The following is a 12991-nucleotide window of genomic DNA, read 5'->3' on the forward strand; positions in this document are numbered from 1 at the left end:
CTTCTTGAAATGGGATCATACAACACTTTTTAAAAACCATAGTATCAATGGTAACGATTTACTCGATGATAATTGAATAATTTTTAATAATTCATTTTCGATTATTTTCCTTGCCGCACTCAATTCAGGGTACTTTTTTACTGAACTTGTACGGTCATAATTAAAACGTTATGATAGCATGCAGATACCTACCTTTCGATCCATGATCAATTCGGCACAGCTTAGCAAAACAAAATTCTGGAAATCGATTCCCAAACATCAACGCTGCAGGCGGCACATTCCCGTGTATGTTCTCCAGAACCGTTTATGGGCATCGGCTCTCCCTCCGGTGGAGGTTGTGTCAGTTCGCCGGGAGGAATATTTTCTCAGGTGCAAATCAGCTTCTCTCGTAAGATTTGCTAGTGATTCTTTCCAATTCACCAGTTTTTATCGACAGCCAGACAAATAATGTAAACGGCCGGATCTTCATTTATCACTTTCAACATTGATCACTTTGCGCACTTAATTGTTTGTCACTTGTGTTCACTTGTTTCACTTTTTCCAAATCGAAATTTGCCTTCCGAACAGGCTTCAGAACTTTATTGGCTTTTAATCACCCGCGAGCACTTATCCACTTTAGCCTCAAACAACGCGGGACTAGTAAAAAACGATCCCGATAACCGCATCAGTTCAGTTCCCGTCGAGGTTCCCGTGTTAAACAAAAAACTATCCAATTCGAAACAACGATTCGCCCAATGGTTCACCTGAATCGATCAAATCTGCAGGGGTGTAACTTTTTTTCTGGCCGATAAAACAGAGTTGGTGAAATATTTCCGTTTTGTTTTTATTATTCACTGAATCATAAAATTTATCATAAAGTGATTATAACATAAATAATTCATCAAAAATTTTGTTCGAGAAAAAAGCCATTTTTGAATGGTAACGATACTTAACAACCCATTCAGTCTATCATTGAAACTCTGAAAAAGATAACTGCTATCACCGATATGATATGTTTTATAATTGATTTATGATCCTGTCAATGATAACACAAATAGTGCGAAAACGATAAACTCTGCAATAGTTGAATCATACCGTTTTATTCGGGCGTACTTAACCCGATTTTCTTTTTATTTAACCCTCTCTTTCCCATGGTAGCACAGGTAATCCACTACTTTGCACTGTTCATACAAATACAGGATAAGTTAGATCATTCCCATTTTTTCGTCAGATGTTTGTATATGTTTGATGAACTATTATGCCAGATTTGGTCAAAAATTCTCTGCTCGTTTTTGTTTTAGAGTTAAATGAACAGTGCAAAGTAGTGGATCACCTGTGCTACCATGGGTAAGAGAGGGTTAAGCTTATGGATTTTAACAAAATTTGTTGGATATTTAATATTTATATTCATAAACTTGAGCCAAACAAACAAAAAAACACTTAACAACTGGTGCACATTACAACATGGGCCCCTTAGCTGTCAGTGTAATTTCAAGCATAATTTTTCAAATCGACGTATCTAACTTTTTCACTGATCTGAATAAATTCATGGTCAATGTTGACGACCATTTCACTAAAATAGTTTTTTAAAAAAAATACTTTTCATAAGTTTTTTCGTGCTTAACATCACCAGGGATATAGCACGCACTAGATAAGAAACAAATCCTACTCATTCCATATCATTTTCACAATGAATTTTGACAAAAATACACATAGGGTATCGCGCTACTTGGGCGGTGGCTCCTATATATTCGTCTGTTTTCCATTATAACTCAGTCAATTTTGAACCAATTGACTTGAAATGTTGTACACGGGTAGATACTATACCTATCTCACTGCATTCCAAAAATTGTGTCAATTGGTTCAAATTTGACTGAGTTATAGTGGAAAACAGACGAAAATAGAAGCCACCGCCCAAGTGGCGCGATTCCCTACACCGGGTTGGCTCGAGATACGTCATGCCAGATACGTCGCTTTTGTATGGTGCCAGTTTGGTGTATCTGTTACTTTGGATTTTGGCCAGATACGTCGTTTGGTTTTCTCATACAGGTCGGACTCGATTATCCGGAGTCGGGTTGTGACGCTTCGCAAAATAATATCTCGGAAACGGAATGCTGTAAGATGCTGAAATTTTGACTGATTACTAATCAAAGTTGGCTTGATATCATGTCAAAATTTCAGCTTTATAGAGCATTACGTTCTCCAGATATATGTTTGAGAAGCATCAGAGTCTGACTCCGGATAATCGAGTCCGACCTGTATATCAAAACGGTGTATCTATCAGTAAAGTTCTAAGCATCAAAATAGTTAGATACGTCGTTTCGAAAAATATGCTTAGTTAAACAAATTAAGCAATAAATCATCAAACAGTGATGTGGATTCTTCAATTTGCTTTATGAATCATGCATGCAGCAGTAAACCCGGATTTGTTTACATTCTCGAGTTACGTCGGATTGAAAAGTTATGCTTGATTTGTTTGTTTTTTTTCCTGAGCGGGTTTATCAACAGTGTTTATTATCTTGTCTAGTATATCATAGAGTCAGTCTAGTTATAGGGGCTCTAGTATATCATTGTTATCATTTTTATCTCGTAGGAAATAATACACCAAATGTATATATTAATGTGTACACTTAATAACTAAATTACTAATTAAATACAAGTGCTCGCGCAAAAAAATGGACCCCAATACGAAATTCTATCCTTTGATAAGCTCGATCCAGAAGGTAGCTTTGTTCGAGACAAAGTCGGTGAGTCACTATTGAAACAAGTACGAAAAAGTGTGTACACTATTTTAAATCAACTTTTTTTTTCAGAAACTCTATCTCGTGGGCAGCAATGGTCAGGAAACCCGTTTCCGTCTGCTGGAAATTGATCGCAAGTCGCCGGAGCTTTCCGTTCATGAAAATGCCAACGAGCTGGAGAAGAGCGACATCCGGAAGTTTGTTCAGTCGCGGTCGTTCACACGTTCGATCAGTGCTTATGGAGTTCTGGGATTCATCAAGTTTTTGGAGGGCTTCTACCTGATTCTGGTGACCAAGAGAACGCGATGTGCTTTTATTGGAAAGCACATTATCTACACGATCAAAGATACGGCAATGATCCGGGTCAATGAGGCACCGGTTGGGAAGCAAATTCACCCGCTGGAGCAGCGATATGTGAAGATGTTTAACAATGTAGATCTGAAGAGCAATTTCTACTTTAGCTACAGTTACGATTTGACCAGAAGTTTGCAGTATAACGTTTCGGCTCCGAATTTCGTGGGCAGTCGAAGCGATATCGAGCGAGATGAACCGCTGGTGTGGAGTAATAAATCTGGGGAAAAGACGACGTATGCATTTCGAGGAGTATCCCGTGATAGATTCGTTTGGAACGCGTACCTCTTGAAACCGATGGATGCGGTTTTGCATAAGGATTGGAAGCTTGAAGTTATTCACGGGTTCATCAGCCAATCCAGTATTAGTATCTTTGGTCGGCCGATCTATGTGTGTCTGATTGCCCGGAGAAGCACTCGATTTGCCGGGACAAGGTTTCTGAAACGAGGTGCCAACTACTTTGGGGACGTCGCCAATGAGGTGGAGACGGAACAAATCGTACTGGATGGGACAAGGATGTGTAGCTTCACGCAGCTGCGAGGATCGGTTCCTTCTCATTGGTCTCAGGACGTCAGCAAAATGGTTCCCAAACCGCAGATAGCACTCGATCTGTCCGATCCATATGGGGAAACTTCCGGGAAGCATTACCAACGGCTAATGTTCCATTACGGTGCCCCAATCATCATACTGAATTTGGTTAAAAAACGAGAGAAGCGACGACACGAAAGTGTTCTCAGTTCCGAGATGGTCAGTAGCGTTGATTACCTCAATCAATTTCTCCCGCCTCAGTTTCGCATCAAGTACATCGACTTTGACATGGCCCGGAAGAGCCGGGGCAAAGGCAGCGTTATGGAAAGTCTTGCAAAATACGCTGAAAGCGTAATCCAGCAGACGGGAATGTTCTTCCTGGATGAAGAGGTCACCACTCAACAAACAGGACTTGTAAGGGTCAATTGTGTGGATTGCCTGGATCGGACGAACACTGCTCAGTTCGCGATCGGCAAGTGTGTCCTCGCCCATCAACTGTACGAACTGGGATTTCTAAAAGAGCGGAAGCTAGAATTCGAATCCGACTGCGTAACCATGCTAGAAAATCTCTACGAAGATCATGGCGATACCCTCGCGCTACAGTACGGAGGATCCCAGTTGGTACATAGGATTAAGACGTATCGCAAGACGGCAGCTTGGGCTTCCCAGGGAAACGACATTATACAAACGATCAGTCGATACTGCAGCAACACATTCAGCGACACTGAGAAGCAGCATAGTATCAACTTGTTTTTGGGTTACTACATTCCATCGGAGTCAGAGGTCAATAGTAAGTATATTTCAAGAGTGGAACTGGTTAACCTTCCTAATGCATCCACGTTGGGGAGGACCTATAACAAAATTCAGACCAAATGAAGGTTTCCCATATTTTAGAATCAACACACATCTGGGATCTGGAGACCGATTTCTACATCCACAATTCTCGCGTCGACGTGATTCGCAAAATTTCTCCAGAACCACTGACCCAGTGGGTTCGGTCGTTTATCATGAAACACCTCCCGTACTCTACAAGTGATAACAACCGTGTCGTGAACGAACTCATCAAAATTCACTCCACCGATGCGGAAATAATCGATTACTATTCCAACTTTTACTACGGCTTTAAGCTGACGTCGTTCGAAGAGAACATTGCCTACCAGTTGTCGCTCCTGGCACGAAACTTTGTGCCCACATTCCGAACCAACTTCAGTCCGTTCGAACCGATCCGAAGGCGCGAAAGTGCGGCCCTTAAAAATCCTTCCCTGAGCGGCCAATCGTCGACCAGTTCTACCAACAGTTCGTCATCGAGTTTGGATGAGGATTCCGACTCGGAGGATGACGATCGAAGCATCCGCAATACGGCCCCGAGTAGCAGTGCCAATAGCAGCCGGGCGGAGGATCCAGTCACCATCAGCAGCATGTTCCCGATGACCGGGGACGTGTATGGGTTCGAAATCAAAGCTCCCAAGAAAGCGGACATGATAAAGTAGGTGTGCGTTGCGTTTGTGTAGTTTTTTTTTTAACACAAACCTGTTGTCTGATTTCAGGTACCACAAGTACGTCCAAATGAACAGGATATGCAACCCCCAGAATTATGCCGGGTTGAAAAGTGAAACGAAACAGTCCCAGCAACAACAGCAGCAGCAATATTTGCTCAACCATTCAACAGGCGATGGAATTGTGATACAGAATAATGAAATTCACTACCGGAATCTGGATCTCGATCGACTAGCAACGGAACAGGAGGATATTCCGATACCAACGGTGAAAGCGGAGAGCATTGCCATTTACGAAAAATATTGCCAAATGCGTCAGTCTATTATGGTGCAAAAGGAGGTCGATCCGGTCATCAAAAGATATGTAAACGCTCTCAAGTGAACTGGCATGGAATTGATATTCATAATCGCATTGCTGTTGTAGGATTGTAGTTTAATTCTTTTGCGCTTTTTTATCCCAGGTGGGTCAAGGGGATAAAAGTAATCAAGCAGCTTAAAAACTGCTTAATAAATTGTTCAGAACAACATAATAAAACGCATTTGTTCGATCATATTGATTGTTTTTTCACTTGCTTATATAAAGGTACCTACCTAATTTCAATTATCAAGTATGGGGAAAGCATGTAGGGTGGGGCGGGGCAAGATGGGTCACCTAAGCATGGATCACCATAACTTTGTAAATATACCGGATTTAGTTCACCACTGGACTGCGCACTGAGTCTTCATAAGTGCTAAAACGTAAAAAAAACTGCGCGATTGCATCAAATCAAATTGATGTCTTCGGCCAACCCCCCCATAACTTGACAGATGAGCTCAGTTTCGCGTACCTACTCGCAAATCGTAGATGTCGCTACTGTTCGTAAACAACGGGTTCATCCTTTACTGACGCAACAATTTTTGTCCATGTGAAAACATCTTTTTGTTTCGTGGTGAGTGGAAGCCAACAAGAGGCTAGCGTTTCGTATCAAAAGGACGTATTCAACAGAAGCGCAAAAACTAATGTTCATTAAATTGAAATTATTTTGATTTTTCTTTTTGTTGTTGTAAGAAATGTAATAAAAGCACATGTTTAAACGGTCTTCCATATTAATTGGTGACTGCGCATTCTAGACCAAACCGCAGATCAAACTCGAAAAAAAAAAACGGCAAATGATTGTTTTTAACTTCCATTTGGACTTGGCCACCAGATATGTAGCTGTAAAATGTTAGCATAAGTAACCTAATTTATTACTTGCTGGTGCTTAATAACCGCACTAGAAGAAAACATGAGTTTCTTATTAATTTTATGAAAGCCGATTACTTTGCCTTTACTTGTTTTATAGATATAATTTTCACTTCTAGTGAACAAATTCATTATGCCGCACTTAATTTGCATTTATATTCCACCAAAAAACGAAAACAACAAATAAAGGTTTCTGTATAATGTTTTAATATTTTTTGTTCGGTTTGTTATTGTCGGTTTTCGTCCTTTTCAAAAGTAGCGCTTGCCGCTTTGAATCTGACAGTACCACCCGGACCAAAATTTTTAGGTACGCTGACGTTGTTCGGCAGCTGTCAAGAAGCTCCCGGGTTGTCTTCGGCGCACTATTTCTTCGATGTATGCTGAATTAGTGCTCTGAAGACACCAAGTTGATTGGATGCAATCGCGCACTTTTATTTGCGTTTTCGCACTCGTGAAAACTAGTGCGATAGTCCAGTGGTGAACTAAATGCGCTATACAAATATATAAAACTTTACGATTTGAGTAGTCCTAAGGCGACTTGAAAATCGATATTTTCACTAAAATATTACCATAATTTTATGTTATATTTTTGAGCGTTCATTCCGCTTGATTGAAGTAATTTATGAGATAGTCTTGTAATTAAAAATAAATAACTTTTGAATGCTCCAAAAATACGTTCAAAATTGAAGGCGACGCACCTTGCCCTGCGGCCGTTTATATGGAGATTATATGGAATGTATCGCATAAGAAAATGGCTAAAACCATTTCATTTTTTATTTTCAATGAGAGTGAATAATTTTTCAATCAATGCTCCAAACTTTTGTATATTCATGCTGGTCATCTGACAAAATTATTAACATAATCAAAACATGAGTAATGTGTCCGATAATGACACTGACCCATCTTGCCCCGCCCCACCCTATTCAAACTCTCGAAATGTATTGTATGAGCCATTTTACGAAGTGACCACAATGTTGATGATGATATTGATTTTCACGGGTTATTGGACACTACCTCCTCAAAATTCATTAATAAAATCGGCTCGTAAAATGGATTATTGTATTCATTTATGAAACGGGAACAATAAAATGTAATAGGGTAAATACTGGACTCGAAAAAAAATGAGACATTCAACATAATGTATAACTTTTGATTGCGTTCACAAAAATAGCTAAATTTTTTTACCAGGAACAGCATGCTATGTGTAGTTAATGCCCTAAAAATTTCATCAAAATCGGTTCAGTATTGGCGCAAATATTGTCGATACAATAAAATGTGATTTTGGAAATTTTGGGCTTCCATTTTAAAAATTGTTTAGGCTATAACTTGGTTGTTAGCTCATCAAAACATCTGAAAATTTGACTGTAAGTTCTTCAAGTAAGTCATAAGTGGTGAAAATTTCATCATAATCGATTCAGTACTTTTTTTTAACAATTCAAACATAAAAACAGGGTTTTCAAATTTTGGGCACTTTTTAACATTTTAAAATCAGTGTGCATTATTTTGACTGTAGTATTGGCAACACTGTCCCGATTTTTTTTTTTGAAACTTTGACCGTGTAAAATCGTTGTGTTAATCTGTTTTCAGTGAAAATTTCAGCCATTTTGATTGAACATTTTAAAAGTTAGAGCAGTTTGAATGTCACTATAATACCAAAAATCATCTGCTTATCGAGAGACGAACCAGCCAAGGGCTGAAAGTCTCTTTAATAAAGACAAATCAATCAACATCTGCTTATTGTGACATAGTGCTACATATATGCAGCCATTCCATAGAAAAACGATATAGTGCATCTCCGATTGTCGTGAAACTTGGTGGGCTTGTAGTTCTTCGGACATAATTAGACCCGTATTTTTTATTTCGTCATTAGGGTGACCAATTTTTATATAGGGTGGTCCAAAAAATTAGGGTTTTTCAAAACTAAAATTTTCAAAAAATCGTAACTTTTGAACCATTTGACCGATTTTAAACTTCATTTTTGTTTTAAAGCTATTGAATTGTATTCATTTTTCATTCATTTAGTATTACATCAAATTCAAGATAAAACTGAATCAACAATATTCGTCCATAATACACGGTTCGTGGCTGCCGCTCTCCATCCTCGGTCGCGCCCGATGCTCGCCAAGTCACGCTCCACCTGGTCCGCCCATCGTGCTCGCTGCGCTCCACGCCTTCTTGTGCCGACCGGATCAGTTGCAAACACCAGCTTTGCAGGGTTGTTGTCCGGCATTCTTGCAACATGCCCTGCCCACCGTATCCTTCCGGCTTTGGCCACCTTCTGGATGCTGGGTTCGCCGTAAAGTGCAGCGAGCTCGTGGTTCATCGTTCTCCGCCACACACCGTTCTCCTGCACACCACCGAAGATCGTCCTTAACACGCGTCGCTCGAAAACTCCGAGTGCTTGCAGGTCCTCCTCGAGCATGGTCCATGTCTCGTGCCCGTAGAGGATTACCGGTCTTATTAGCGTTTTGTACATGGTGCATTTGGTGCGTGGGTGAATCTTTCTCGACCGCAGTTTCTTCTGGAGCCCGTAGTAGGCCCGACTTCCGTTGATGATGCGCCTCCGAATTTCACGGCTCACGTTGTTGTCAGCCGTCAGTAAGGATCCGAGGTAGACGAATTCCTCCACCACCTCGAAAGTATCCCCGTCTATCGTAACATTACTACCCAGACGGATCCGGTCGTGTTCGGTTCCGCCTACCAGCATGTACAGCTCTGTCACCGTTCCAAATGTTCTGGCAATAATGTCCATGTCGTCCGCAAAGCACACAAATTGTCCGGATTTTGTGAAAATCGCTCCTCGGCTGTTGAGCCCGGCTCGTCGCATCACACCTTCCAGAGCGATGTTGAAGAGTAGACATAAGAGTCCATCACCTTGTCGCAGTCCCCGGTGAGATTCGAATGAACTAGATAGTTCACCCGAAACCCTTACGCAATTTTGCACACCGTCCATCGTTGCTTTAATCAGTCTAGTCAGCTTCCCAGGAAAGCCGTTTTCGTCCATGATTCTTCATAGCTCTGCGCGGTCGATACTGTCGTATGCCGCTTTGAAGTCGATGAACAGGTGATGCGTTGGGACCTGGTATTCACGGCATTTCTGGAGGATTTGCCGTACGGTAAAGATCTGGTCCGTTGTCGACCGGCCGTCGATGAAGCCAGCCTGATAACTTCCCACGAACTCTTTCGTTTTAGGTGATAGACGACGGAAGATAATCTGGGATAGCACTTTGTAGGCAGCATTTAAAATAGTGATCGCCCTGAAGTTCTCACATTCCAAATGGTCGCCTTTCTTGTGAATGGGGCAGATTACTCCTTCCTTCCACTCCTCCGGTACCTGTTCGGTTTCCCAGATCCTGACTACCAGCCGATGCAAACAGGTGGCCAACTTTTCTGGGCCCATCTTGATGAGTTCAGCTGCGATACCATCCTTACCAGCTGCTTTGTTGGTTTTGAGCTGGTGAATGGCATCCTTAACTTCTCTCAGCGTGGGAGTTGGTTCATTTCCGTCCTCCGCTGCACTGGCGTCGTCGTTTCCTCCGCTGCCGTTGGCTCCCGTGTCTACGTTCTCCACGCCGTTCAGGTGCTGATCGAAGTGCTGCTTCCACCTTTCGATCACCTCACGTCCGTCCGTCAAGAGGCCTCCGTCTTTATCCCTGCATATTTCGGCTCGCGGCGCGAAGCCGTTGCGGGTTGCGTAGAGCTTCTGATAGAACTTCCGTGTTTCTTGGGAACGGCACAGCAGTTCCATTTCTTCACACTCCGCTTCTTCCAGGCAGCGCTTTTTCTCCCGAAAGAGGCGGGTCTGCTGTTTCCGCTTCTGTTTGTAACGTTCCACGTTCTTTCGAGTCCCTTGCTGCAGCATTACCGCCCTCGCTGCGTTCTTCTCCTCCAAAACCGTTCTGCACTCTTCGTCGAACCATTCGTTCCGTCAATTTCGTTCCACGTACCCGATGGTGCTCTCGGCTGCGTCGTTGATGGCTGCTTTCACTGTACTCCAGCAGTCCTCTAGAGGGGCCTCATTGAGCTCGCCCTCGTCTGGCAACGCGGCCTCGAGATTTTGCGCGTATGCTGAGGCGACATCCGGTTGTTTCAATCGCTCTAGGTTGTACCGTGGCGGTCGTCGGTACCGTACATTGTTGATGACGGAGAGTTTTGGGAGCAGTTTGACCATCACCAGATTGTGGTCAGAGTCGATGTTGGCGCCACGACAGGTCCTGACGTCGATAATGTCGGAGAAGTGCCGTCCGTTAATCAGAACGTGATCGATTTGAGATTCTGTCTGCTGTGGTGATCTCCAGGTGTAACGATAAGGGAGGCTGTGTTGGAAAAAGGTGCTACGTATGGCCATATTTTTGGAGGCGGCAAAATCAATAAGTCGTAGACCGTTTTCGTTCGTCTGCTGGTGGGCGCTGAACTTACCAATCGACGGTCTGAATTCCTCGTCCTGGCCTACCTGAGCCGAGACCTGAGCGTTCAAATCTCCTATGATGATCTTGACGTCGTGGCTTGGGCAGCGATCGTACTCGCGTTCCAGCTGCGCGTAAAATGCGTCCTTGTCATCATCAGTGCTTCCGGAGTGTGGGCTGTGTACGTTTATTATGCTGAAGTTGAAGAATCGGCCCTTGATCCTCAGCCTGCACATTCTTTCGTCGATCGGCCACCAACCGATCTCGCGCCTCTGCATATCACCCATCACGATGAAAGCTGTTCTCAGCTCGCGTGTGTTGCCGCAGCTCTGGTAGATGGTATGATTACCTCTAAACGTTCGCACCATGGATCCTGTCCAACACACCTCCTGCAGCGCTACGATGCCGAACCCGCGGTCCTTCAGTAGATCGGCGAGTATGCGGGTGCTCCAGGGCCGGATTTAAGGGGGGCCAGGGGGGCCATGGCCCCGGGCCCCCACATTTCAGGGGCCCCCACAAAATGTTACCCAAGCAACACACATGTTATATAAAAGTTACGACAGCGCAAGTTTTGGTTGTATAGAAGTTTATTTGACGTTATTCCAACACAATGTTAGAATTACGTCAAATTAACTCCTATACAACCAAAACATGCGCTGTCGTAACTCTTATATAACATGTGTGTTGCTTGGGTACTTTAAATGGGAAGCGAAAAAAAGTAATGCTAGAAACATCTTGATTTAAATACTTCTACTCTCAAGATGTGTGTGAAATATTGTTTCAATTAGAAAGAAGCAGATATCTGCCTTTTAATAAAATTTCAAACTTTTCCAGAAAGTTGTTAAGATTTTTAAGGTTTGGATTGATCACTCTTGTGAAATGCACAAGTTATTTTCCCGAAAATACATGAGAAAATATTCGCCTGAATTCTGAATGAAATCTTAAACGCTATGGAATAGAGAGTCGAAAAGTTTCTGCTGAAAATTCGTGTTTATTTCTGTCGAAAATTATTGGTGTTATTTTTAAAAATTTCCTACATAGTTCTTTGAAGATTTACAAGTGTTTCTATCAGAATAAAGAGAAGTTTTTAGTATTGTAGAGTTTGATTGTGCTTACCAAACTTATAAATTATTCAAATCGAACCACAGAATTGTTGAAATATTTCTTTGAAGGAACTAGCAAGAACTTTAGGTCGGATTTAAGTGGAGATCTGATCCGATTTTGTTTCAATATGATTAAATCCATGACGAATTTTTCTTCCTGACTTGAATGTGTAATTTAAGGCGAACTTTTAACAAATCCATAGGATCCTTATGAAAATTGCAGTCTAAATCCAAAATTTCATAATTTTTAATACCTGGGAACTATTCTTAAAATAAATTTAAAGTTTGTATGGAGAGATATTTTTGTTCGGGGCAAACTGTCATTCTATCCAAGGAAATTAAAACTGTTTTGTTTATTTACTCATCGAAACAAAGGTCTTGGAACGCAATAAAATCACGTTATACTAAGAAAAATTAGCTCTTTCTGTTAGGCTATAGAAAGTAGCAGTATTTTATTTACTAAACAACCCAATTGGCTAAAAATTCGTCCGCCAGAGATTATTATGAAATTTTACTATTCTATTCAAAGTAAAACAGAAATTCCATCAGGAACTCATTATGGATTTCCAATGAAATTTCTTCTGCATCTGTTAAAAGAATTTCCGCTAAAAATTCTACTATGGATTTTTTGCCTCTTGAAGATTCACAAAGAATTCTTAACAATTATTCTGCGCGTTCACCAGAAACTCCTCTCGAAGTCGCGTTAGGAATGTTTATGCTTAAGTTTCACAAAAAAGAAACCTGGTAATCGGTCAGCAACTCTATAGATTTCATCAATGATTTCGCAAGAAATTCTATTTGGAGGGTTTGCAATAACGGCCCCAAAGATAGCGTTATAAATTTTATCTGAAATTTATCGAAAATGTCTGCTATAAAATCTATTTTTAATTTTTTTTTAATGGACTTTCTCATGAGATTCGACTTGATCAATGGAATCTAATACTATGAACACTCGCAGATAAAGCGTTATTTACTTGATAAAATTTATTTTACAATCGTCTTCAGACTAGATTTTCATATCTGGATCTCTGTTGTGCTAAGTTTATAGTGGATGCCTTTTTTCTAGTAACGCATATTAAGCTAGATTTTAAATAATAACAACCCTAATTTTTGGAAGAATTTTCCATATTTTCTGGATTTCTCTACAATGAAAAAAAAAATCCTC

General features: G+C 41.3%; 1 protein-coding gene across 2 annotated transcripts; it reads left to right on the forward strand.

Moving 5' to 3' along the window:
* The first annotated feature begins 2458 nt into the window (after positions 1–2458).
* On the forward strand, positions 2459–5652 carry LOC109408431 (polyphosphoinositide phosphatase). 2 transcript variants are annotated; one of them, XM_062855314.1, is made up of 5 exons: positions 2459–2510; positions 2546–2726; positions 2793–4389; positions 4494–5085; positions 5147–5652. In XM_062855314.1, exons 2-5 carry the CDS (start codon positions 2655–2657, stop codon positions 5475–5477), a joined length of 2592 nt encoding a protein of 863 aa, XP_062711298.1. In that variant the 5' UTR covers positions 2459–2510; positions 2546–2654; the 3' UTR covers positions 5478–5652. The 2 variants fall into 2 exon arrangements, with proteins under 2 accessions (XP_062711298.1, XP_019537306.3); XM_019681761.3 differs by having other exon boundaries at positions 2489–2726.
* The last annotated feature ends 7339 nt before the right edge of the window (positions 5653–12991 follow it).

The sequence above is a fragment of the Aedes albopictus genome, chromosome 3 (genome assembly GCF_035046485.1).
Source record: "Aedes albopictus strain Foshan chromosome 3, AalbF5, whole genome shotgun sequence".
NCBI classification, from domain to species: domain Eukaryota; kingdom Metazoa; phylum Arthropoda; class Insecta; order Diptera; family Culicidae; genus Aedes; species Aedes albopictus.

Excerpts from the sequence above, each read along its gene's own strand:
- LOC109408431 (XM_062855314.1), top strand. The coding sequence starts at position 2,655 with ATGGACCCCAATACGAAATTCTATCCTTTGATAAGCTCGATCCAGAAG. Across the intron at positions 2,727-2,792 it reads CTTTGTTCGAGACAAAGTCG|AAACTCTATCTCGTGGGCAG; the intron begins GTGAGTCACTAT and ends TTTTTTTTTCAG. Across the intron at positions 5,086-5,146 it reads AAGAAAGCGGACATGATAAA|GTACCACAAGTACGTCCAAA; the intron begins GTAGGTGTGCGT and ends GTCTGATTTCAG.